At 37.4% G+C, this 26719-nt stretch overlaps 3 protein-coding genes across 4 annotated transcripts; 1 reads left to right on the top strand and 2 right to left on the bottom strand.

The window, feature by feature from the left end:
• Positions 1 to 2809: 2809 nt before the first annotated feature.
• On the bottom strand, positions 2810 to 3787 carry LOC140343956 (olfactory receptor 6C74-like). The gene has a single exon (XM_072430862.1). The coding sequence runs from the start codon at positions 3785 to 3787 to the stop codon at positions 2810 to 2812; it is 978 nt and encodes a 325-aa protein (XP_072286963.1).
• Positions 3788 to 9003: 5216 nt separating this feature from the next.
• On the top strand, positions 9004 to 11001 carry LOC140343530 (C->U-editing enzyme APOBEC-1-like). Its single transcript, XM_072430226.1, has 3 exons — positions 9004 to 9199; positions 9876 to 10268; positions 10788 to 11001. Exons 1-3 carry the CDS (start codon positions 9133 to 9135, stop codon positions 10934 to 10936), a joined length of 609 nt encoding a protein of 202 aa, XP_072286327.1. The 5' UTR covers positions 9004 to 9132; the 3' UTR covers positions 10937 to 11001.
• A 1791-nt stretch (positions 11002 to 12792) lies between these two features.
• MVB12A (multivesicular body subunit 12A) lies at positions 12793 to 26268 on the bottom strand. 2 transcript variants are annotated; one of them, XM_072429936.1, is made up of 10 exons: positions 26175 to 26268; positions 25060 to 25161; positions 23909 to 24007; positions 22391 to 22484; positions 20722 to 20851; positions 19420 to 19551; positions 17244 to 17338; positions 16820 to 16881; positions 16089 to 16142; positions 12793 to 14377 (listed from the first exon to the last, which is right to left on the bottom strand). In XM_072429936.1, exons 2-10 carry the CDS (start codon positions 25135 to 25137, stop codon positions 14333 to 14335), a joined length of 789 nt encoding a protein of 262 aa, XP_072286037.1. In that variant the 5' UTR covers positions 25138 to 25161; positions 26175 to 26268; the 3' UTR covers positions 12793 to 14332. The 2 variants fall into 2 exon arrangements, with proteins under 2 accessions (XP_072286037.1, XP_072286038.1); XM_072429937.1 differs by lacking the exon at positions 26175 to 26268 and adding an exon at positions 26081 to 26101.
• Between the last annotated feature and the right edge of the window lie 451 nt (positions 26269 to 26719).

Genomic DNA, 26719 nt, shown 5'->3' with positions numbered 1-26719 from the left:
ATGAATTTAGTAGTAGCAATGTATTCATGGGAAGTCAGTAAATGTGCATTATTATTTATTTTTAGGAGCTTTTTTCTTTACCTGTGCTTGGTATAGTGATGCTTAAAATAAACATTCATCTTTGTTCATGTTTCTGGTATTTGTTTCTGAGTATTTATGCCATGTTGGTAGCCATATAAGTTAACTTTATCCCATGTATCTAGGCTCATCCAGCTGCTTAGAAGTAGCATACAGTAGTTGTGCCTTTCCATTGTGATTATATGTTCCTTTAAAGTAGAGCTAAATCTAAAAACTAAAATAAAAGTTGTGAACAATCCGTTTCTTCTTTATAGAGGGGGACGGGCGATGTAAAAAAAAACGTATCTTCCTGTTTGCAATCCTCCCTACAATGTAGGCAGCATTGGTGAGTCAGTGACCCTGGAGGTATGCTCTAATGAGACCAAGGTGGTTAACACAGTCTCATAGTCTCATGCCATATTGCACTCCAAGAAAATGTATTGTTAAAGGTTGTGTCCATTTTTGGGGTTTGGTTTCTGAATATTGTGGTGAGAAGTAACTAAGGCATTAAAAAAAGTGGTGGAAATCTGTAAGGAACGGGGTCACTGTGCTCAAGGCTGTAATTAAAAACTAGTGGTATATTTTGTGTGAATGGTTTGGATAATTAAACACATCAGATAAAACTTGTGGATAAGTGAAATTATTTGCTGGAAAAATGCCTGTCTGCTTTTTTTTATTTTTAGGTTTAGTTTTGAAAATGTACATATAGGGTGCTCATAAACTTAGCCATTCACTGGCATATTGTTATTCATTTCTGAAAGTAAAGAAGCTGGATAGAGCTGTCAAATGCCCAAATTTGTTGGGCTGGTTTTGCAGCTGTTAACATATCTATCTTTGTACTTGGCCCAGGTGAAGTTTCTTCATTAACCAACAAATCAGAAATTCAGATTTAGTAGGTGTTCTGGTCATTAAGTGAATGGCATTATTTAAAATGCAAAGTAAAGTACTATATGCTGGTCAGTATGTACTATATTTACTGTGTCCATGAGCACTTTTACTTTTAATTTTATTTAACATTTATTTAGTGTATTCCTGCTGGTTTTGTGCAACTATGTCTGAATTGTGCTTAAAACACCTCCTGTAAACAAGATAAATTATTTATTGGAAACCACCATGGGGGAGATGCTGAAAGGTCCCAGAGGTTTTCAAAATGCCCATAAAAAACATTTTTAGGTCTCCCACTTGGACCACTTAAGGTGAGAACAGAAGTATGACCAAGGAAAATGGGAGCAGCACACTGCTGTACTGTATGACAAATTGCATTTAGGCCTGTTTTTGTTTTTGCACTGCTTTGCCTATAGGGTGATGACAAAGGTGTTATAGATACCTTATCATTCACTTCTACAGGCTTTCCCCATACTGTTTCCTGATGAGAAAACTCTTCCAAACCCTGACAAAAAGATCATTGATGATCTGAGCCTGCGATGGGAGAGTGGGCAGGTTGTGTCCAGAGACGCAACCTACCCACTGCCCTGAGCCTACAACCAACACGGGAGACATGGTCCATGGCTCTGACCGGGTGCCCCCCCAAGCAGGGTCGGTGGATCACAGGTTGGGGACCGCTGGTCTCCGTGCTCTTGTAGCCCAGCTGTCAGAGGGCTGCAGCCCACTAGTGGGCCACAGACCGGGGGTTGGGGACCCCTGTGCTAAACTGCAAAAAGTTTTAAAGCTGAATAAAAAATTCACCCTAGCAGTGGATGACCTTTTAACTGTTTCACTTAGGGTACATTGAAGTAGTACATTGAAGTATTCCCTTCTCTCCTGATGGTCTCCTCTGCTGTCCATCACTTCCCTGACCTTAGGCTATGTACACACATCCAATTGTACTCGTCCGATAATTGGCTTAGGGCCGATATTGGACGAGAATCTGGCGTGTGTACAGCACCCATCGTTCGAACGACCGTCCTGGCGGATCCACGGACGACGGACAACGACCAATCTTTATGGAAGTGAAGGGGGATAGCGCTCAGCAGGGTGCCGCTCCGTCGTTCTCCCCCTCCCCTCTCTATAGAGCAGAACGGTGCTGTATGTACACACTTGTTCATGGATCGTGCAGTCCTTAGTCGCTGGAAAGGATCGTGAAAGATCCTTTCCAACGACCGGTATTGCAGGCTTAGGTGCAGGTGTGTTCACAGAAGGACTGCTGGTGATAATTTATAGCACAGGTATTATTTATACACCAATACATACATGTTCATAGTCATGACACTAGTTGTCCCTTAAATTAATTTTTACTCCTATATAAAGGATCTATTATCACACAGTTTTCAAAATTTTCTTTAGCACATTTTGTAATATGGTTTTTATGTTAGTATAGCATGCTTTTCTAGCAGTTACGTATATTAATGTAATTATTTTGCCTCTACATGATTTATAGGATGTTGTCTACATACAAATATTGAGATTTTATGATGATCGACCTACTAATTACTATGGCTTTATGTCAATGCACAGTGGAAGTGTCTTTTAGGTTGACATACTGTGGACATGTTGTGGAATAAGCAGTTGTATATAGCTCAATAATTTGTCAAGATGGTATAAAATGACCAAAGTACTTTTTGTGTTTTATTTATAAGTTCTTTTATGGTGGCTCATTCATTTTGCCATATTATACATTAATTATTATTATTTCTACACAGTTTTTATATAGTGCCAACATAAAACGCTTTACAAAGTCCATAGTCATGTCACTAGCTGTCCCTCAAAGGGGCTCAAGTTGGCCAACTCAATAGCAGCCATGACACCATTAGCTTTAAAAATCCCCTATAACATTTAATTCTAATTTATCATACTTAAGTAACACTTTAATTTTCCTTACCTCTCGTCTAAGTGCTAACTTCACGTCTTTATTTTTTAAACTATAAATCAATGGATTTAGCATAGGGACAGCAGCTGTGTTGAACAGTGAGAAAAGTTTATTCGAGTTCAGTTGATCACTTTGGTTTGGTCTCATATACTGGCAGAGAAGAACGACATAGAGAAGGGTGACCACTGACAGATGTGAGGAACAGGTTTGGAAGGCTTTGTGTCTTCCAAAACTGGAAGGAATCCTCAGTATGGTGGTAATTATGAAAACATAAGGTATGAAAGTCAAGGGGAATGAGAAAAACAAATGAAAGAGCACACTAGCAAGAATGAGTTGACTCAAAAGTGTTGTATCGCTACATGTAAGATCCTTTAATGGGAGAATGTCACAAAAGAAGTGGTTTATCCTGTTAGATTTGTAGCAAGTAAAATTAATAATGATAATGGTGTGTGGTAGACATTCAAGAAAAGCCCAAAACCAGCAGACTGCGGCCAAAAAGGCAGACACTCTGGGATTCATGACCATGTGGTAGTTCAAGGGATTACATATGGCCACATATCGGTCAAAACTCATAGCGGTTAATATCAAGAGTTCAAGTCCAATTAATGATGCCCAAATATACATCTGTAGAATGCAAACCTGGTATGAAACCATAGTATTTCCTGTAACAAAACTAGCAAGAATCCTGAACAAGGTTGCAGTGGAGGAAGCCATGTCTAGAACTGAAAGGTTGGCCAAGAAGAAATACATAGGAGTGTGAAGGTGATGATCCAGGCAGACCAACCATAAAATGGTCATGTTGCCACCAAATGTAATAAGATAGATGAAGAGAACCATAAGAAAGATTGGGCCCTGCATCTCTGGAATATCCGAAATTCCCACAATAATGAAAAAGTTAAAAAATCTCTGGTGTGTTGAATTCATTGATCTCAGAACCTTCAATGTGTTGTTTTATTGTTAGTTGGAACTTGTCAAGTATTGCATTATTTTAGAATTCCAAGACTAGGATACTACTTGGATTATGCCAACCATGTCTGTTAATGCCAAAAAGGGTTTATTAAGGAATCAAAACAAAATAACATTACAAATAGAATTACATTGATATTATTTGTAACCTTGGAAGATGATCTTCAGCCTGTGGACATGTGATGTAAATATTAACATTAAATCTAATCTCTCGTTGGATATAAAATGCACAAATAGGACCGGACTGTATTCATTACGACAATGATAAAAGTATTTTTTAATAACTGCAAGTGACTTTGTATTAACCCTTTTTTAATCCCTGTACTGCAGACCTAAATCCCCATTCACTGTATATAGCAGTAAATGTACCACATGCCTAACCATGCTCCCATACAACTGTATTGCAGTGGTTGGGAACCACTCTGTGCACACATTTGCACAAGGTTGCATTTGTGTTCTGGTGGGCTTGCTGCATTGGTTTTGGAAGCAGCATGTTGCTTCTGGCTCTGTGGTTGCTTATTCCTTCTTTAGAAGAAGAACCACACTGCCATGGGAAGGACAACATTTATGAACACTTTGCCTTGCAGTAAAGTTTGCCACTCTCGGGTTTATAGCAGCAATTTTGTGTCTGGGAGTAGCTAACTGTGTGGTTTTCTAAGTTAAGTCTGAAAGAGACCTTAGATGCAAGAGAAGGCACAATTCTAGGTAATTGTAATTGCAAGTAGCATGTCAGTAGGTGTGACAGAGATATGAGCTTATCAGTCTGCTGCTACTTCCTTTAATCTCCAGTTTCGAGGAGGTTAAGGATCTATAAGTATTACTTTATTGAGAAAAATGCAGCAAAGAAAAATAAGGTCTTCTCCCCTGCCAGAAATGTGGTGATCGTGACTGGATAGACGGAAATGCAATTTTTTTCTGCAAGCAAAACAACTCGCTTATATGTGATTTATCTGTGCTTTTAGCTGTTTGCCTGAAGGTCAGCTTTAAAGTATAAGAAATCTAAGGACAATTTAGAGGATGGCATAACATATTCCCAAAATAATATATAATAATATATTTTCATTTTAAGAAAACAAAACATCATTTAAATAATTTGCTCATACTTCTTACACCCACATGTGCTTGGTTTAAAGCTATTACATGTCTGAATCAGAAGATCTGAACCAGAAAAGAAATATATATTCCCATTATGAAATAAAAATGAATTTTAATTCTAATCTATAATGTGGTAATTGGAAAAAAGGAAAAGAAAAGATACTACACAAGTTGTGATATTCAATAAATATTGGATTGCAATAAAACTTTTAGTTTTAAATTTGAAATCAGATTCTCTTTTAAAGAATCTTTTTAAAAAAGTCAAAACATACCCAAAAAGTCAACTATACAACAATAAAAAAATCAAAGTATAACTATATGTGCTTGTCTATATAAATTTAATAAACATAACAGCAGCTCATAAAAGGGACTACCTCCTGAATGACATTATATTGCACCTATGTTTTTTATAATGCCAATGCAACATTAACTGGAGTTCTTCTTTACATAAAGTTCTAAAGACAGAATAAATACATTTTAGGGGTTACAGTCAATGATTGGATTCCATAAAAACTGACTACAGCCAGGTAAAGTGCATATTCTAATGGGGCAACTATAATTATGAAACATACAGTATTTTACCATATAACTTGTTAGACTCCTACTGCAATGACAAGGAGCCAAGGAAAAATATATAAAGGCAGAAAAGTTAATTCTTCCATACAGGGTTTATTGTATAGTGTATGGCCACAGATATTCTTTTGTGCAGTCATTTATTGAATATTTATTTCTCATCAGCAAAGCTTGAAAATGGTCCTTTGAGATACCTAATTCTCATTGGTCCAAATCTCAAGATGGAACTTGCTTTCATTATTTTGCCTATTAATAGCAATAGTTCATTGTATCTATCAATGAAAGACAAAGCCAGTGAATGCATTCATGTATATTAACCATTTGCTATTTTCAAAATAGTTTTTTAATGTTCCAAGAACACTCGAACATTAGGTGTGGCTGACCGTACATTTGGTAATACAAATATATTTTCCCAAAAAACTCAAAAATCAGGTAATTACTAGGAAATGTATGAATATCAAATTAGCTGCTTTATAAATAAACTCCTAACTGTCATTAAGTAAATTCAATAAACAGCTTCATTGTATCTACTATTATAAAAATGCTAAATAAATGAATAAAAAAATAAAAATATACAAAAATATAAAAAAATAAAAAACCTTGCTAAATCAGTTCACCATCACATTTTTAAAAGAAAAAAAAGGTTGAAAGACACAAAGAGGTATAAAAAAAGAATAAGGAAGCGGGAACCAATTAGACTATTTGAGTGATCAAGACTTTTCATGAGGTAATAAGCGCATTTCCTTGCACATGATAATGTGGACTTTGCAAAATGAATTTTTACCACATTCACTAAGTCAAGCAAATTATCCCTTGTGTGTCCTAAGTGAACGGCCTAAACTACTTTAGCAAATCAACCCCACTATCTCACTTCACTTCTCTTGCTTTCTATTCTTCTATAACCCATCTTACCCTTTTATCAATTCGTATTACCTGATCTTTTTTTGCCATTTCTCTTTCCCACTCCCTTTCTCTTTTGTCTTACAACTCTTTATTCCGCTTCTCCTTTGCTCTCTTTCCCTCTCGCGATCTCTCTACTACCCTCTCTTTCCATTTTCTCCCTTTGTACCTCTTTTATTTTATTACTATCTTGCTCTTTCCTTGCTCTCTTTTTCCCTTTCTCGTCTCTCTTTCCTTCTCCTTTGCATTTTTCATCCACATTCTCTAGTTTCTTCAATTCTCTAATTCTATTCCTACCTACTCACTTTGTAGCGCTCCCCTCTGCTCTCTCTTCCACATCTTTCTCTATCTTACTTCCCTTTCTCCCCTTCTCCCCTTTTGCCCTCTATTGCTGTCCATGTAGTTCACCCTACAGCTAACCACCAAAGTCACCAAAATGCACAGTCTGAATCTTATACTACATTGTCATCTAAATGCACAATCTTCTATGTTCAGTATAGACTATGTACGTATTTCCAATTCACTTTCACTTTTTAATATCATTAGTTTTTCCAAATTGTGTTCCAAAGGCGATCCCGCATGGCTCCCAGCACCTTGCCAGCTGCTCGACATCTTGCATATTTGACAGGGGGATGCACCGCTCACTGACACTTGTAGCACCTTCTCTGAGGCAGTTCACTGGCTTGAGGAAGTGGCAACTACACCACAATCTCCCCAAAAGTCCAAACATAGCCTAAAGTAGCTGCAAGCTCTAATCAAATAACATATATGCTATAACTTTATAACACGTCATGAACAATTTCAACTCTCCTTAATAAATTGGATGCCATTTTGAAGTTCTTTCATCCTCCAATGTATCTCAATGTTGCCAACTTTCTGCAACAACTTACTGGCGATGGTTTTTGTCAGAAACCACTGCATTGCATTTCTCAGTTTAGGTTTGAAAATGGCCAAAACCACTGAATGTAAGAAACTTTATTTTACCAATGGATTAGGAAAGAATGTTCATCACTACTAGACATGGGGAAGTTGGCCACAGCCACTAGACTAGTATTTCTCAACCAGGGTTCAGTGGACCCTAAAATCCAGCCTGGGAGCCAATTGTGCCCAGTGCTTAGTGTTCCACCAGCCCATAGCCTCTGTCATAAAATCAATAATATTTGGCCCGCCAACACTGTTGACCACAGTATAAAATACACACGTACAAAAAAGCTATTTTATATTTCATTGTTGAGTTGATCAACCGGCTTGCAATTATCGTCCCTCTACATGGCGTGCATAATCGGCAGGACAGGAGTCCCCATGTGTGCACAGGGAATCCCCTACATCATTATAGTGGGCGTGTGCTGTGCAGACCATGCCCACACTAACCCTGGTTAGTGGTCGGCCCCCACACATTTTCACCTCACCAAATCTGGCCCTCTTTGCAAAAAGTTTGGACACCCCTGTTGTATGGATTCCTTCAGAAATGAGCAGTTTGTATTTTTTAGGTCAGTTTAACAGATACCAATGATCTTTTTGGCTGTCTGTAAAGGTCACCCACTTGTCAGCAATTCTAGAGGCATTCTTCCAACTGACCACCATGCTAGTTTAGTGTCAGCTGTGGATATAGTGATTATAATCGAAGTTCCCCGAGGACCTGAAGGTTATTTGAAAGGGTAAAAAAGGTAGAGAAACACTGCAACAGATACTGGAAAATGACTACCAAAACAAGACACAGAGAAACTGACTACAATCATCATAAGTTGAGAAACTAGACTCCATCAAAAGACCCAGGGATACTAAACACCAGCACTAGACACAGAGAGACTGCCCTCCACCGTTACAAAATCATATACAAGCTCCAATGACTGAAATTAGGAAAACTGCCTATACCCCCAACCCACTAAAAAAAAAAAAAGATACGAAAAACCATAGCTCATTAAAAATTAACTAAATTTATATGATATTTGAGAAAAATTCAAGCAGGCAAGTTTGTTGCTGCAAAAAAGGGCAGGATCTGTGTCTTGTAATTTGCGATTGCGAAAGATTGCGATCAGTCAGGTAAGTTTATTTAATTGAAAAAGGGATGTTGCCTGATTCTCCTGCAATATATGACCTGCTTTGTCACAATTATTTAAGAAATAAGTGTAGTTGTGCCCTAAATGTATTATATGGAAGGGGTGGACTAGACACACCATTGCCCATGGGCCATGGGGTCCTCGTGCGGTAGCACACTTTGCACCTCTCTATGTCCACCAAAAGCTTTCAGGTCAGGTTGGTCAGCGGTCAGGTTGCTGTGTGTAGTTTGTATGCTGGAAGAGACAAAGAGGTCTCCAAAAGTTTAGGTCTGTGGGACAGATACCACTAAAGAATATTAGAGAACACGGAGGATAAAAATTTTGCTATTTGCTGCCATATGGTGATGACAGTGATCTAAATGGAAAAACCCTGAATATTTGTTTCATGTGCATGTTTCAGAAGCAATAACGGCGGGCAGAATGCCCTGAGGTTTCAATTAGAGTAAAAAATTTCCCTTTGCAAGGAGTGGCTTAATTCTCATGCCTCACACTTCTTTCAGTTTCCATTTCTCAGATAAGCCTGCTCTTGCAAAAGAATTTCTTGGATGCCATGATTACAACAAACATTATAATTGGAAACAAAACAATGCCACTCAACCCGACCTGTTATTTCCTAATGAAAGAAATTTGGATATAAATCAACATTTACATCATCACAAAATATTTCAGTTGTAAATGAAACTAATAATTCTGGACTGCCAGTCGCTCACCAGAAAGGAAATTCAACTACACGGCACACCAGGTCAGTATATATCGATTTAATTTTTTTTCAGCCTATTTTGGGAAACTCATTAACTGTGTTTATTACTTTTATATGACATGGTCAACAAGTATCTAAACAAAAACTATATTATTCTGTAGGATAATACAGTATTCGCTATGCTCCTTTTTTTTAAATGTTAATATTGTTTATTATATAAACATTTTTAAAATTAAATAATAATTAAAATTATATTCATACTTGGGGTACAACTAATAATAACCTATAATGATTCATGAGGTCGATTCTTTTAGTTTCAATTTTCGTTTTATTGTAATTTTTTAAAAGAAATGTACATTCCGATTTCTTTAGTTAGAAAACATATGTTTATGTGGTAATTGCGCTCCTTCATGACATATGTTATGCTATCTTTACATTTATCTATTCTCAAAAAAAAAGTATATATTTTTCTAACTTGTAAGCCACATAAATTAATAGAAAAACTAATTGTAAGTGGTAGTAAGAAGTATTATAAAAAGTAATATAATATATAAACATTTTAAAATCAATTGTTTTATAGAATAAAAAAAGAATATAAAAAAGCAAAATATAAAAGCGTCTTCATATAAATGAAGGAATAAAATTTATCTATAAACATTTACCTGTTTTATCTATCTTTGTGTAAAATAATAAAATAAATTTATATTGTACCTTTCAGGTTTTACAAGGATGATTCCAATGTCCCCTCAAATTTTTAAATCCCACTATGGACTTGACACCGACCCCCCTGCAACTCATCTTTGCTTTGAGGTGTACAATCAGGGAAATCAAATCGCTTCAGGTCACTTTACAAACAGCGACGAGGAACACGCAGAAGAGGTTTTTATTGGAGAAAGGTTCCGAGATGAATGGAAAAACTGCACGATTGTCTGGTACATCTCTTGGAGCCCCTGTGACAACTGCATTCAGATCCTTCTAAACAATTTTCTTTCCAGGAACCCACTGGTCAAGCTGCAGATCAATTTCGCAAAGTTGCACAGACAAACTTCAAAGTGGAATGTTCGAATGCTTTACCAGAGAGGTGTGCGAATTCGTGTCATGGATCAGCAGGGTAAATTACTAATTAAAATCTGAAATTATTTACTTTAAATATGCAAAATCCCAATTGTCATTTTACCTGCATTGGGGATATTTTATATCTAGCTCTAAAGCAAAGGGTTATTGTATTATTTATGTGTTGATTTAAAAAGAAAGTCAAGCCAATCAATTTATGAGGCATACTGGCCACCAATGTTAAGTGGGGACTTTTCCACTGACCACTAATGTAAGGGAATAATACATAGTACATTTTCTGTTTTTAATGTAATTATTAATACTAGAAATAATCAGCAAATTGACAGGTTCACCTTGATTTTTTATTTTGCCTCTCATTACATATACTATATACCGCATTCTGCAAATTCAACTATTTTTACAGGGGTTTTCCAAACCTAACTATTATATTTGAGGTTCTCTTGAGTTACAAAGGTTGGGAAAGGATTTCACTCCTGACTAGGACACCATTGAGCAGATCTTGTCTTCAAACTATCTAAAACTGCAGTCTTGATGTTTCTATTTTTTTTTCTTCCAGATTTTCATAGGTGTTGGACCCGGTTTGTTGAAACCGAAGAACGTTTTGTGGGTTGGAACATGATTATGTATCGCAATTACCACCAAGCATTTCAATGGCTTTGTGAAGCATTATCACGACAGAATCTATGTTACAGATATTATTTTTAAGATTGTTTAATGCTTGATAGAGTAGAATAGTATACAAGATGAAGTTTATTATCTCCTACAGTGTTCCCAGCTTAACCTGTCTTCCCTGCTCATTATAGAGGGGCGTCTATTTTTATCATGATGAACAGAACAGTGAGATTGAGAATCCTATTGATACAACAAGACGAGCAAAGTATGGGTGGGGAGTTGGAAGTATTACTGTGAAACTTTCTCAGCCAAGCTCGGGGGATAAAAGGTACCAGTGGGCTTTTAATGATTTTGTGAAATATAACTTTCAAGAGCTCTAACTTCAGTAGCTTATGCCATCATAGGTATTTTATTATATATTGATATATATTTATAACTTTCAAGTACACTAACTCTATTAACTTATACCATGGATTTATTTACAGTATATAGATATATGAGATATGTATAAAAACAAGTGTGATTAGTACAGCTGGCTGATTTAAATATAGTAGTAATTCCCAGAGCAATTGGGGTTTTGCAACAGATTGGTTGCTAAAGGTCTGGGTTAAGTTCAAGAACTCCAGTGGCTCTATTTATAATGCAGGGAATTTAACAAGCCCCTTGAGAAGAATCAATTATTGCCATTATTCACATGGACCTGGAAGATTCTCCATCAGGGAATGTTTGAGGGAATGTTTAAATTCCTGCCTTGTAAAAAGACCTCTAGGAGTGATCTGGACAAACATGGCAAAAAGATTTATGAATTTTGGGGAAAGAGGCCACTGAGTGAGGCTTAGTGCTAAATTGTGAAAAGAATAAAAACGAAGGGTTGTGTAGTAGTGATTAAAAATGAGGGTCAAATAAGAGAAGCGTACTATTTTGTGTGACTTTGTTCAAGAACCAAGTAGAATAGATTGTGTTGGACTTTTGGGTGAATAAATTACATTTTTATTTACCTGGCTAGAGTTTTCTTTAACAAATGTCCTAATTGCCACTGTCGAAAAAGCTATATATTTATATATAAATGTATATAGCGGAACCCTAGGGTTCCTCCAGAGGCTGCTAGTAGTACCTTAAGCAATGCACAATTTGCGCCTCTCAGGTCAGATTGACATCAATGACCTTTTTGGCTGTCTGTAGGTCTGGCATTTTACCCACTGACCACCACACTAATGTACTGTGAGCTGTGGATGAGCACATGTAGATTGCTCAAGAGTAAGCTTTGCTAAAGCTATTATTAATGGTGGCTGTTGCTTACACAGGTCATTTCCTGTTTCAAACCACTTGATAATAAGAAATAGTAGCAGCTCAAAGTAACTAAAAAAAAAATCATTAAATAAATATAGTGTATCAGGTCAGACTGCTGATTGATGAACAACTGAACAGGAACAATCACTGTGCACTTTATGAAATGGAATACCATAAAGTGAACTGGTACTACCAAAATACAGATTATCTATAAACTTGACGCAAGGATCAGTAAAAACAAATATGACACCATGCACAAAACCATTCGAAAATGTAAGTGCATAGTAGTAAAATTGTTTACAGTGTATCATCATATTAGCCGACAACACAGTAAATACAGAGGGGATAAGCTCACATGGATCCATGGCTCCATGAGTTAGTTTAAATTCTTGTTATTGAGAGATAAAACCACTGCATCACTAGCAATTCCAGTGATACAGTGTTACATTTCTCAAATGCAAGTGTGGACCTCTCACAACTTTTACATGTATGCATGTCATTTTGGTCTCTTTTTTGCTGCAGTTGCAGTGGTGCTGTTCATGTGATCAGCAATGACACCAGCCATTCAACAGCTTCAAAGTTTGATTAAGAAAGAAAATAAACACACTGCACATGCATAAATAGTAAAAACGGTAATGAAAACACTGTACAAAACCAAATTGGAATCTTTGATTTAGAATTTAATAACATTTTTTCAACATTTCTAACTTGGACTTTCTGGAACATTGACAAATCAGGTATTTCTGTCATGGGTAACAAATATATGTGTAGGTTACATATACACGCTAGTTTTCACACATGCACTTAACAATGAAATATATATCTAGTGCTGATCTGATGCATGCTCTCATTCATTCTGCAGATGAGCACCAACCCCTAAGGAAAGCTAGCTGTAATTGCTTGCCCCTTGGATATGCACTTGCTGCCAGGGCTAGCTAGGGGTATGCAAGTAGTTTACCCTATTCTGGCCATACGCTACTGAGTGGTCACATGACCAGCATTCTTTTAAAAAAAATGTATATTTTTAAACTGTCATCTTCTCTGTGTTTTAATCTCGAACTGGAAAAGTGAGAAAACCAGACAAAATGTACCTTGAACACATGTCCAAACCATATAAAATTGTTTAGTGCAAGATCACTGTTATCAAAGACTAACAGAGGTAACAATTACATGTAAAAGACACTTTGGTCAATCTTGCAACGGAATCCAAAGTATGAAAAAAAAAGTAAAATAAAAAGTACAGTTGTTCTGGGCAATGCATGAGCCACAATAACTGCATTTCTTTTTTTAAAATGTGTCCTATTCATTTTAAGGTCCAAAAGCTTAGCAGAGGATGGCCATGGTGGATAGCTGTGAGTCGTTGGGTAAAAAAAATGAGAGTCTTGATTAAAGAATAAAAATTGTTGCAAGGTAAAACCCAGGCTAGTTTTGTATATGGCTGTATATCCCGAAGGTCAAATACTTCTACGCCTTGCCTTTAGGAGAGGGTTACCCTGCCATTCAGGGGAAAGGGGTAGTGTTTTGCTAAAGAGCTTTTCCAAACCTGACACTCAGCTTTCCAGAATTTCACAGATTCCTGTTCTCTCACAGCACAATACTACCTGTTTTTTTTGTGTATAGGGGAGTATATCACCTATTCCCATTCACAGTGTTTGGTAGCCAATATCTAGGTATTATTGAATACTGTTGCATGATTGAGGGAGTAACATTAACACAACTTTTAGCTTTTGAAACAAGTCAAGGGGACTTTAGTGGTGGATGAAAGGATGGCACGGAAGTAAGAGCAGTGAGGCAGCACTAGCATAGAGTTCAAGGGGAAGACATTTTACAAAGATACAGTATGCCCTACATGGGAAAGGTGACAGTGTGCCTATAAAAATTTGTTTCTCTAATCAACCCCTAAAATTCGGAGTTAAACATTATTAAAGGCATTTTTGTGAATTCAAAAGCTGTATAACAGGGAGTTTACTGTAGTGTTGTTCAGGAAAACAATTTACGGAGCAGCCGAAGACCAAGGGATTGCACTCATCTCTGAATATCATACTTCATTGAATTGAGATGCTTATCAAAATTGCTGGGTACAGATAACAGGTGGCCTATGCACTGTAGAGCAACTGTACTGAAAACAACTTTTGGCTATATATCTAGCGTTTGTCATTTGGCTATTGCAGGGTCCATCGGTTATCAGTTTATTCAGCGTCATCTAGTGCACGCAGTACGCTCCACCACAAATCCATAGTTGTACTGAAAAAAAAAAACAAGTTGGAAATTAGATCTTTGGTATATATATATATATATATATATATATATATATATATATATATATATAGGGCCTGATTTATTAAAGCTCTCCAAGGCTGGGGAAGATACACTTTAATCATTGAAATGAAACTGTATCCTCTCCAGCCTTGCAGAGCTTTTATAAATTAGGCGCATAGTGTTAATATTAGAGTTGTCTCCTTTCTGTATCAGTATACATTGCCGACCCCTACAGTAAGTACAGTAATTTATACAAATAGAGGTACAGTAATTTATACAAATAGAGGAGAGAATAGGACAGCAGGGTTTTTCTTGGCAAAAATGTGTATTTTAGTACAAGTGATGATAACATATAAGATATTATTACATATCTTCAATAAATTGAAAAATAATTATTAGTCCAATCCCTATACATATCAATAGAGTTTGATTAGACTGTATACTAGACAAAGAGTTTCTATTGGATCAAGTTAGTTTCTTCTTTAATAACTGTGGAGATGTTGGATACGAGTAGGAGGTCTCTAGTCCGATACCAGACAGTGTGGCTACCGGTATATGTATAAAGTTTTGGTAAGTAATAACAATTGGAGGGATGTTAAAGTACCACAGGAGAGAAGTGTTAAGAATCTATTACTCTGGATCCGGGATTTGTACATGTTATAGCGTGCTGGAGCTAAAATGACAAGGGAAGCAATTGTAATTTAGTGATTTTGTATTGGCTCCCTTTGGCCTTGTCCTATCCATTTTATTCTGAGATTAAACAAACACAGCACTGGAACAATACAGATTGCAGGAACAAAGGGCCTGATTTATTAAAGCTCTCCAAGGCTGGAGAGAATACGCTTTCACCAGTGAAGCTGGGTAATCAAGCAAACCTGGAATGGATTTATTCAAAGTCATTTGCTATTTGCTAGCAAATGCTTTAAATCCTGGACCAGATTTATCCCAGGTTTGTTGGATCACCCAGCTTCACTGGTGAAAGAGTATTCTCTCCAGCCTTGGAGAGCTTTATTAAATCAGGGCCAAAGTGTTTAAGTGGTCATGCTACATATCACGTTAATGCTGTTCAGTCTCCATTGAAAGTGACAGGGTTTCAATACAGGAGACGCAGATCACAGTGTGTTGGTATCATATAGCAAAAAGTGCTAAAACTAGGACCTGTTTGGGACTACGTGACATGTTTGAATTTTGGAAACAGGGCAATAGACTTGCAGAAAGGTACAGAGCATAGTGTAGACATCATTTACAGTTTTTATACACTTTTTTAACATGGAGGAACATTTATGAAATAACTTTCAGGTCATCATGGATCCCCTTTAATAATAACTATAACCACAGTTCCAAGTACATTGGCATAGCGGCTAGTGGGAAGAATTCCTCTTAGATTGCTGGCCAGTGGGTAGAATTTCACCCTTACAGATGGCCAAAATGTTCACTGGTGTCAGAAATACAAATACAAAGAATACAAATACAAAGAAAATATAAAAGAGCCTTGCAGATAGTATTTTTGGTGGTACATAATCCCAGTACCCTAAAATATTTAAAGCAACAAGTGACTGCCATGCTGTCCATAGGAGACTATATTTTTAGTTACATTTTAATAAAGCGAGTTCTAATATCTCACATACAAAAAGTAGTTTAAAAAAAAAAAAATCACATGACCCAAGCTGTGATACAGATCTGTAACTTGGCCTACCTCATTCTCAATGTCAGCCAGGGTTTTGATTCGAAGGTCATGAGATGACATTATCTGGCATAGCAATCAATAAAAACACATCTCAATTAAACATTGCAATTAAATATTATTCACCATAAACATTTCCTTCTTTGGCTATAGAAAAAGTTGAATGTTGAACTTCATGCAGACATAAATGATACAATGTAGCTTTATATAATCCCATAAATCCTACCTATAATAATAATAATAATAATAAAATACCCACTTAGTAAACCTAATTTGTCCATCATCTTTGTACTATGTCCCAACTGTCCACTGCCCCTGTATAGTAACCCAGGCTGTTTTTGCATGGTTACTGAAAAGTACTAGGTGTGGAATCCAGGTAAAAGGGGCTGAGGAGAACAATGCACAATTTGCTATGTTTTACCCTGAAGAGTCCTGTATGTGTGTGTGTTTTTTTTTTTTTTGGGGGGGGGGGTATACCCTTTATTCATGTATCTACATACAAACATACATAACTTACTCTATGGTGTAAAGTACTATGGCATTCAACATAAGAAGTCAATGACGTTAACAAATAATACATTAAAATATGATACAGGTCTTTAAGATCCTATACTACAGACTTACTATACAGTAAAGCGTGCTCAAGCAATAGAGGTAAATTGGCAAATCCATTTATAATTTGGTGTCAAGTAACTGTATCAAATAACTGGTGGAATTTTCACAGGGATTTAAAGGATACTTACAGAAGGCTCTACAATTCTGCTTTCAAACATTGGGTGTATTGTGAATGGAATTCCATCAATAGCTGGAAGACAAGTGTGAGGTCAAGTGAGAGAAATAGCAAAAAAAGTACAAAACAAACCCATTTAAAATATCAGATTTCAGTAAATGAAATAAATATATAAGTGTATGGACATAAGATTAGGATTACCAGATTATTTACCTCTCAGAAAGGATTTGTATTTTGAAATGTTTTAGGGTCAGTTCCTAGCCCCATGAGACCCCCAACTACTTATTGGTGGCTATGAATTGTTTTACACAACCGATAATTGACATTAATATTATAAATAATATTAACAATAATAATAAACAGTACTTCAATAGCGCCAACATATTACACAGTGCTGTACTTCAAATAGGGATTGATTATATTGAAATCTCACTCACCAGATACTCCATAGACATTAGACTCGTATATGGGATGCTCAGAGATGGAAGGTCCTCGACTTAGTTTTGGAACAGAAGCTTCATTTGTGCCGTGTCTAATGAAAAAATAGAAAATAATAGTTAAACTATGAGCTCCCATTAAAAAATATGTGTGGTAATACCTCTATATTACTGGATAAGTATCTTGATCCCACCAGTAAAATCTAGCAACTGCGGATTAATGAAATTAGTTGGCAATGGTTATCCACACTTAGCCTCAAGTAGTGCTACCCACTGCTTTCTGGATTGACCGTACGGCCTCTGCTTCTGTAACCCTCCCACTAAAAGCTGCAGTGTCTGGAAGGGGGAACATGTGAGGCACAACTGTAGGCCTGTGAAGATACAGTAGGTGTTTGGCTTTTGTATCACATGGTAACTGAATGTAAGATTTAGGCTGTTATACAGAACCGTTTATTTGTACTTTAAGATAATATTGCTGCCCTCAGTTAAACATGTATGTAATGTAAAGCCAAAACATTTTTTGTGCTGCAGCTCTATAGCCCATGGCTGGCTTTTATTGCTCACAGGAAGAAAGATTCAGTACTCCATGATGCAGCTCAGTATTTTACCAAGACTGAAATCTTTTTACTAAAGCTAAATTAAAAAGAATGGTATTGTGTTTATTTACCTTTTTGGTCATAATACTTCAGTAAAACACAGAGGTGCATTGTGGAGTGCTAGCTCTTTCTTCCTCTATGTTACTCATGGTATCACTGTTGGCCGGGCACCCTCTAGTATTGATATGGAATGGATTGTTTGTGTGTGGGTTTTAATTGCTGTCTGTGCGCCTTGATGGGGAGACTCACTCTTTCCATTTGTTTTGGTGACTATGGTCACAATTTCTTGTTGTGCATAAGGGCAATTTCCCCAATAATTTTCGAAAATTGAAAGACATTTTACCAAACATGTCAACCTTTATAAGGCGGTATGCTGCCTAGTCAAGTCACAAAATGTAGCAGGCCCCCCGTTTTTTTTCCCTTAAAGTGAGATTAAACTCTGGGGATATTCTCCTGTCTCCATTCCATTGCACACATACCACATTCCATCTTGATTGGCAAGCCTGGATGACTTAACTCCCACACTGGTGTGCATGGAGTCTATTCAGTATTCCTAGCAACAAACGCTTCATTGCGCATTTGCAGCTCAGCGAATTCTGACAGATGAGCGACAATCAGACAGGTAAGAATATGTTTTGCAGAAGGAACATCACCTGTCCCCTTCTACAAGAAAGACCTGCGTGATGCCAAATATAACTTTAGTTCCATTTTAAAAGCCAAATACCAAGAAACTCTTTTAATGTAACAAGGAAGGGTTTTTGCCTTACTTTCCATCAGGCTAACAATGGCCACACTGTCCCAGTTAGTATGGAAAGATTTCAATAATGAGGACACATACTGCAATAAAATCAGACAGAAGCTTTCTGTTCTCTATGCTATCCACAAATAAAAGCAGAAATGTTTGTCAGTAGCTGGATCCAGAGACGTTTTCTTCAACAGTTTTAATTGGGAAGTACAGACGGAAGATAAACAGGACGCAAACATTACTCATCTCTAAAGACCTGGTTTTCTGTCTTAAATCTTAAAGGTGTACACATCCAAAACATTGGCCCTTATTTATGAAAGCTCTCCAAGGCTGGAGAGAATACACTTTCATCAAAAAAGCTGGGTGATCCAGCAACCGTGGAATGGATCTGGTCCAGGATTCAAAATGTTTCCATGTTTTCTGGATCACCCAGCTTCACGTCTGAAAGTGTATTCTCTCCAGCCTTGGAGAGCTATCATATATAAGGTCCAATAAATCAACTCTGGAGCCTTTGCCATTTTTAAAGAATTTCTTATAGACTTGATCTGTGAGTAAGTATATAAATAAACCCCATTAGTTCACTATTTCGCAAATCACCCACATCAAGAATTCTGATAGCTGGGCAGATCAGCACCATGCCATAAACCTTATCTATAGGATAAGATAGATACATGACAGTCATGAAACTAGCAATGGCTGAAATAAAGTCAATGTGGCATCCCCCACACTGCTTTCCTGCAGTTTACTTTAATTCACCAGATAAAAAGAAGCTGGCCACAACTTCTAGACCCCATTTACTATCATCTCCTGACACCTCCAACCCCAAGACACTTACATTGGCTGTGCAGGACTGGTGTTGTCCAGAGAAAGTCCTCTCATGCCCGCTGTAACATTTCGAGGTTTTGGTGTTGGTTTTGGGGCAGTTACCAAAACATGCTTGCACCATAATGCCAGGCCGCTCATATCACTGTGGTTATAAAACACAGAATAGAAAAATGATATAACACTGAAAAAAGAATATTATTAAAATGTAAATCTCTGTCTGTATGCATAAACTCCTTACAAGTGCCAATATACAGCAACAGTATCATTTATTAGAAAAGCCTCTACAGTTATAGTAAAAAGCAGTCTAGGAGTTCCTGAAAATAAGGATGTATTAGTCTGCTGCCAGCCAGAGGGATCATGTCCTTAGTCTTCTTCCTCCTGATGATCAGAATGAAACATTGTATTTTTGTAGCATATAACAATGAACATCTTAAAGCCAGCATCCAGGTCCAGGAAGTAAATGGTGACCCTGGATGATGGCGGAATAAAGATAAATAAATACCTCAACCACTGACCTTTCATTAAAAGTTATTTATGTCCATCTGTTATGATAATCCAATATTTTTTTATGAGTAGTGCACAGTGCACATGGCAGTGCATCTCAGCATATCTAGAAAAAGAACTGAAAGCTGGGGACACATGTGCAGGAGTTTTTTATTAGGTTGCACCCAAAGGCTGAAAGAGAGAATCACAAGGCTAAGAAGTAGAGAGGAACATGGTGATTGTGTTGGATGGGGCAGTGACTAGATCCTAGCCCCGGAGTAGTGCACACTAAGAGGTAAGTGTGCTATAACGTAAAATACACCAGCAAGGTTTACCGGTACTTCTGTTTTTAAATAAACCATTGGGAAATGTGCATGTAGTCTACAAATGTAACTGGGCAGCTTGGTGGCTCAGTGTCAAATGCTCTCACCTAGCAATAAGACCTCAGGTTTGACTCTTGGCCAGGACACTACCTTCACACGGTTAAGATGTCCCCCCTATGCTTGCAACACTGGACACTCCGGTTTCCCTCTATATCCCCAAAATACATTGGTAGTTTAATTATATTCCCCCTACATTGACCTATGTTGACTATGGTAGGTAATGACATATGACCAGAGTAGTGAATTGTGAGAGATTGTGAGCTTCTCTGAGGGGCAGTCAGTGATAGGACTATGGAGCTTTTAAAGTGCCATGCCAGTGCTATATAAAAACATATAAAAAAGGGATATAATTTAACAATATCAAGCCAGGCTGCTTTTTGAATTCCACAAAAGAGTTGGGAAAATACTGCAATTGTTATAAAGATTTTGTTGTCTCTAACACATACCCAATTCGTTTATAGGGTTCACTAAGCGGCTTATTTTTCAAAGCCAGTTTAAAATCAGCGACAGCAGTTTCAGCAGTATGTATGGGAGTAAGCTTTATACATATTCTTTTCTTCTTTGGCACAGTAATCTCTGGAGAGATCAAGAAAAAGAAAACTGTTAATAAGGATAACTTGTAAACTTAACCAACAAGACTTGAATACTGCTTAATATGGTCTTTAAAGCTGAACAAAATCTGATGCAGTATAAAGTTCTTTTTTCTGCCTGCCAGCAAAGTTCATAATTTTGTGCAGTAAGCCAGGATGTGCAGCTCAGTGGTTAATATCTAAATGCATAAATGATGGGATACATTGCAATACCTTAGACATGCATAAACAATTATATCCCTGGTTATTAACAGTATGTCACTAGTTACACTTACAATAAAGGAAGTGGAAAGGAACTTTCAACATTGAAAGTTGAGGATTTTTTTATTATTATTATTTTAAGTAAAATTACTTCTGTGCAATTCTTTCCAAGATATTCCATGACCACAATTTTAAAAAAACATAGTTTCTGCAATGGAATACCTATAGACCATATTATTCAATGAAATTAAGCTGAGGACTAATAGTACTTCTACATACTTCTAGTGTATACTGTGTAATTAAAAAAAATATACACAATTTTTAAAATACTGAAATATTAGGTTTATTTAAAAATATATATATATGTATATATATATTTAAAATTAAGGTTGCAATAATAAACACACTTGTAAAAGGGATAGTGTAGAATAAATCTTTAACACAGCTATACATTATTTAGGTGGTGTTTTTCTGCCTGGATTCCTCCAGAGGTTGCTGGGGTTCCTCCAGTATTGAGGAATTTGTGCCTCTCGGATCAGAATAATTGACACCAATGATCTATTTAGCTATCTGTACAGGTCAGTAATGTAGGAAGATTTCTTCCCACTATCCACTGCACCAATATATTGTGAGCTGTGGATATCCTAATAATAGCAGGGGTTCACCTGGGATCCCAACATTAACTTTAAGGGTTGCTGATATGGCCCACTGTAAGGAGGGAAAAAAAAAAGATGCTGATCTCACTGTGCATGCGTGAGATTGGTATCTCTTTCCCCTTAGTGGAAAAAAATGCCCCTGCTGCACATGCCCGCAATCGGGCATGCACAGGACCAGCCAAGAGCCTTCGGGATGCGTCACATAGGTGTCCTGGGTGACTCTGCGCTCCAATTCATTAAAAAGGAGGTACTGCACCCTTTTTTTTTTTAAACTTTAAAGTTTTAAATTTAACTTTAACTTTAAAATTCATTACATTTTTAGTTTATATATAAGGGTTGTCTATTTTATGTAAAGTAAAAAGTTGAGTTTTAAGCCCGTTTTAAGCATGGGAGGCATCAGATGGTCCCATGTAATAATTAAAAAGATTAGTACAAAGTCCAGTTGATCAATAAAGCAGAATGATCTGACTCCTGCAAATACTTTGCTCCTGCCATATTATACAATGTCTCTGTGAGTCAGCTTGCTATGACGTGCTTTACCTAGTCGTAGGTTATAAAGCAGTCTACATGGTCCAAGCAGGTTATACCAGTTTTTCCAGTCAGCTAGAACACACAAATATATACAGAATGATGTTGTGTTAAAGCACCTGTTCTGTCCACATACTTACTTGGATCTATGTATTCCCCAATATAGGCGTATCCAACCGGTAAAGGGGATTTTTCAGTCAGTATCCTAACATCTGTAATCACTTGTCCTATAGCCTGGAAATAAAATACAATGTATAGAGATCAGTATTGTTTATTGAGCTTGTATTGTATTTTTTCAGTATTTTGTTATATATTCAGTTTCCTATCTAATTTTAATAACTTCAAAGTACAACTAAAGGCTCCCCTATGAAGGTCTAAATAGGCCCCAGGAACATGTGATGCACAAGACTCATTAAAATAAAGTCAAATGAATAAATAAATATTTCTTTAGAAGGCACAGCCCACCAGACAATATAGCCAGGTTAGTCACCTTTTTTCTACTGCTGTAAAGCAATTCCGTCTCGTAACCACTCAAACCTTAGCTTGTGATTGGACAATGAAGGAGAAGCAGCCATCCTAAGGTGTTATCTATCTGCGAGTACATCACTTGTTAACCAAGTTACATTAAAGTATATATGAAGCTCAAAGCTTGTTTATAAATTTGAAAAGAGTAGGAATAAAGGTACAAATCTGCAATAGGGATACAAGCAGGATAAAAATCAGACTTTTAACAAAATATTCCAAAAATAAAATATTCCAAAAAATATTCCAAAATATTCCAAAAATAAAATATTCCAAATTAAAGATCTGACAAATAAAAAAATATACACAAATAAAAAATATAAAACATAAAAATATAAAATATATAAAAATATAAAAAAATAAAGACAAAATATTCCAGAAATAAAGATCTGGAGTTCTAGCCCTTCACTGTACAAAAATTGTTTTTAAAAAGAATTGTAATATTTCTGTCTTTACTGCTGCTGTAGAGTTACCCTCCTTTATGGCCCGGTAAAATGTCAGCAAGACAGAAAATCAGGGCAAAAATGGTGAGCCGGGGAAAACATAGACACCAGGGCATCTTCTACAACCGCTGACACCAGGGCATCTCCTACAACCGCTGACACCAGGGCATCTCCTACAACCGCTGACACCAGGGCATCTCCTACAACCGCTGACACCAGGGCATCTCCTACAGCCATAGACACCAGGGCATCTCCTACAGCTATAGACACCAGGGCATCTTCTACAACCGCAGACACCAGTGCATCATGTAAAACCGCAGATGCCAGGGCATCATGTATTACAGCAGATGCCAGGGCATTTTACTACAACTCCAGACGCCAGGGCATCTCCTACAACTGCAGACGCCACGGCATCTCCTACAGCCGCTGACACCAAGGCAAGTTCTATAACCCCACAACCATTAACACCAGGGTATTTTCTACTCCGGCTCCATGGTACTCTCCTTCCTCCCACTACTCCCTTAGTTATAAAGATCATTTAAAAACATCAATATCAGACACCACTTTTTTTCCCTATTACTTACAAAGTGTTCCACTGAAGGCTGCAATAAGCAGATTATGATAATGGTAATGTGCAAGATTGACAGAAATGTTTCAAAATTTCAAAAACATGTCAAACGAGTTTAACAATACCTCAGATGTGGACTCTGTGCTGCAAGTCAAATACAAAGCAGATTTCTGATTAAATCCCTTCAGAAAACTGGCTGATGCTCCTTCAACGGTGGCTACAATCTGTTAAAACAACAAATCATTCAAAATAAGTTAACAAAGACTTAAAAAACAAAATATATATCAACAACAAAGCATTTATACAAATATTATTTTAGTGGCTGGTGGATCTAACCGCTACTGAGTGTATACCACGAGCTGAATATTCCAAATTTGGTTTAAAGTGGAAGTTTATTCACCTCCACTCACTCCAATACCGGTGATGATATCTTTACTGGGGATCATCGGTCATCCTGATTGGCCAGTCCAGAATGACATATGAGAAGTTTATTCATTCCCAGCACCAAGGTATGCTGCTATTGTGCATTGTACAGAAGATTGCAGCCAGGTAAATATGTTTTATTGCAGATAAGACACCAAATATCCCTTCTATGAATAGGAATAGGCTATCCAATTAGAAAGTGCAAAAGGTTTGGTTCAGTTCCACCTTAAGGGCAAACTTCAGCAAATATTAATATTTAGAATCCTTGCTGTGTGTGAACCATACCATTTTCCAATCATATGAAGACTCTTAGTTATAACTGGGTGATGGGCTTTAAGGGAGGTACAACACATAGCATAGTCTAATGCAGCCTTACTCCACCTTTTTAACATAGGGGAACCCTTCAATAAGTTTCAGATTTTCATGGATCCCTATTTATTTTTATTAAATAGGATTTATATAGCACCAACATATTACGCACCGCTGTACCTTAAATAGGGGTTTAAAATGAAACACAGATACAGACAGTAACACAGGAGAAGAGCTTACTATTATAACTGTTATATCCATAGCTCAGGTACATTAGTGTGGTGGTCAGTGGGAAGAATACCTCTTACATTGCTGGCCAGTGGATAGAATGTCACCCTTACAGACAGCTAAATGTATCATTAATGTCACTTAAACTGACCTGAGAGGGACAAATTGCTCAAGGAACCGCTAGCAACCTCGGAAGGAACCCTACGGCTCCATGGAAGCCTGGTTGGGAAATGCTGGACTAATGAGTAAGAAGGAGGTGTTGGTGTAGTTGGAATTTTTAAATTACATATTTATACAATTAAAAAACATAACTTACTATGTTGTGTCCTTTGGGGCACAGTGACTGGCCGGACGTCCATGCGAGGCTGGTAAGTGGCTTGGAATTGCCCTCCATTGTACGGAATAGCCTGTGAAGTCACTGCAATGAAACATATATCATAATAATATTATAATCATATTATAAAATCACATAACACAAGAGGAGATCATTGAATAGATAAATGCTATATGATGGGGATGATTTACAAAAGGAGCAGGAAGGGGTGAACTGGGGGCGTTCACATTGCAAATGCGGCTTAGTGATGGAGGGGGAACCAAATAAAAGTTATTAATATAAAGGTGATAAAAATATGAGCAAAGAAAATGAGAAAAAAAGAGAAAGAACAGGATTATTGATTGGACGTAACTGGAGGGCTAAAGGCACAACTTCACCCCATTTCTAGGGTTAGTGAAAGGCAACTTTCACCCCCCCCATATAACTCTATAATAACCCCCCCACTAGATCACACTGCCACTATAGTGACCCTTTCCTTTAAATGACACTGCCACTATAGTGACCCCTATAGATCACACTGATACTATAGTACAACCCCCCACTCATATAAATCACAATGCCACTATAATGCCCTCCTATAGATCACACTGACACTATAGTGACCCCTATAGACCACACTGATACTATAGTACAACCCCCCACCCATATAAATCACACTGACACTATAATGCCTCCCCTCCCCCCATAGATCACACTGCTAATATAGTGCCCCCTATAGATCACACTATCACCATAGTGCCCCCATAGATCACACTGTCACTATAATTCCCCCCCCCCCAAAGATCACACTGACACTACAATGCCCCCCCCCCATAGATCACATTGTGACTATAATGCCCCCCTATAGATCACACTGTCACTATAATGCCCTCCCCATAGATCACACTGCTAATATAGTGCCCCCTATAGATCACACTGTCACTATAAGGCCCCCCCCTCATAGATCACACTGTCACTATAATGCCCCCCCATGTAGATCACACTGTCAATATAATGTACACACTGTCTGTACAGAACACAGGCTGACAGGCAGTATATGGAGCGGCCACCCATCACATTGTACTCCGCCACCGCCCGATTTTCGGATTTCTAATCACCTTTCACAAGACGAACTTCTCCCAAACAAAACTTCTCTTCCTGGATGGGAGTCAACTGAGCACAGGTAGCACCTCCCCTTAGGGCGGGACATCGCCGAGAACCACCACGCAATACGCATGCGCGCCGCCCTTCGGGCTGATTGACAGCTGTGGGAGGGGAAAGAATCGTGTGTGAACTGCGGGTTTTCCCTAAAGCGGATTTCCTAAAGGGAATGTGAAATAAACTCCTTCATAATCAATGCTGAACGCGGGTTTCTTGTATAAAGGAAAAAAAAGCCGTCCTTTCTCGTCATATATATATAAACAGCTTAAAATAAACGCCAAAATGATTAGTGTCCCTCAATAAAAAGAAGACACAGCCCAATTAATGTCCATAGACATGAGAGAACCCATTGGTTACCATCATCCGTTTCCATGGTTACCTTGTATTCCATTGGATGGCTGTAGAGCTGCATTGGAGCGCAATCATCCCTATTCTATTTCGAAGACGCATTAGTCTGGGTGTTCTGGGGGAAGGAGAGTCACCACACCCTATGGCGCAATAG

Source organism: Pyxicephalus adspersus, chromosome Z, assembly GCF_032062135.1.
Source record: "Pyxicephalus adspersus chromosome Z, UCB_Pads_2.0, whole genome shotgun sequence".
NCBI lineage: Eukaryota > Metazoa > Chordata > Amphibia > Anura > Pyxicephalidae > Pyxicephalus > Pyxicephalus adspersus.
Note: the sequence above shows the minus strand (reverse complement) of the source record. Positions and strands in the feature narration are given on the sequence as shown.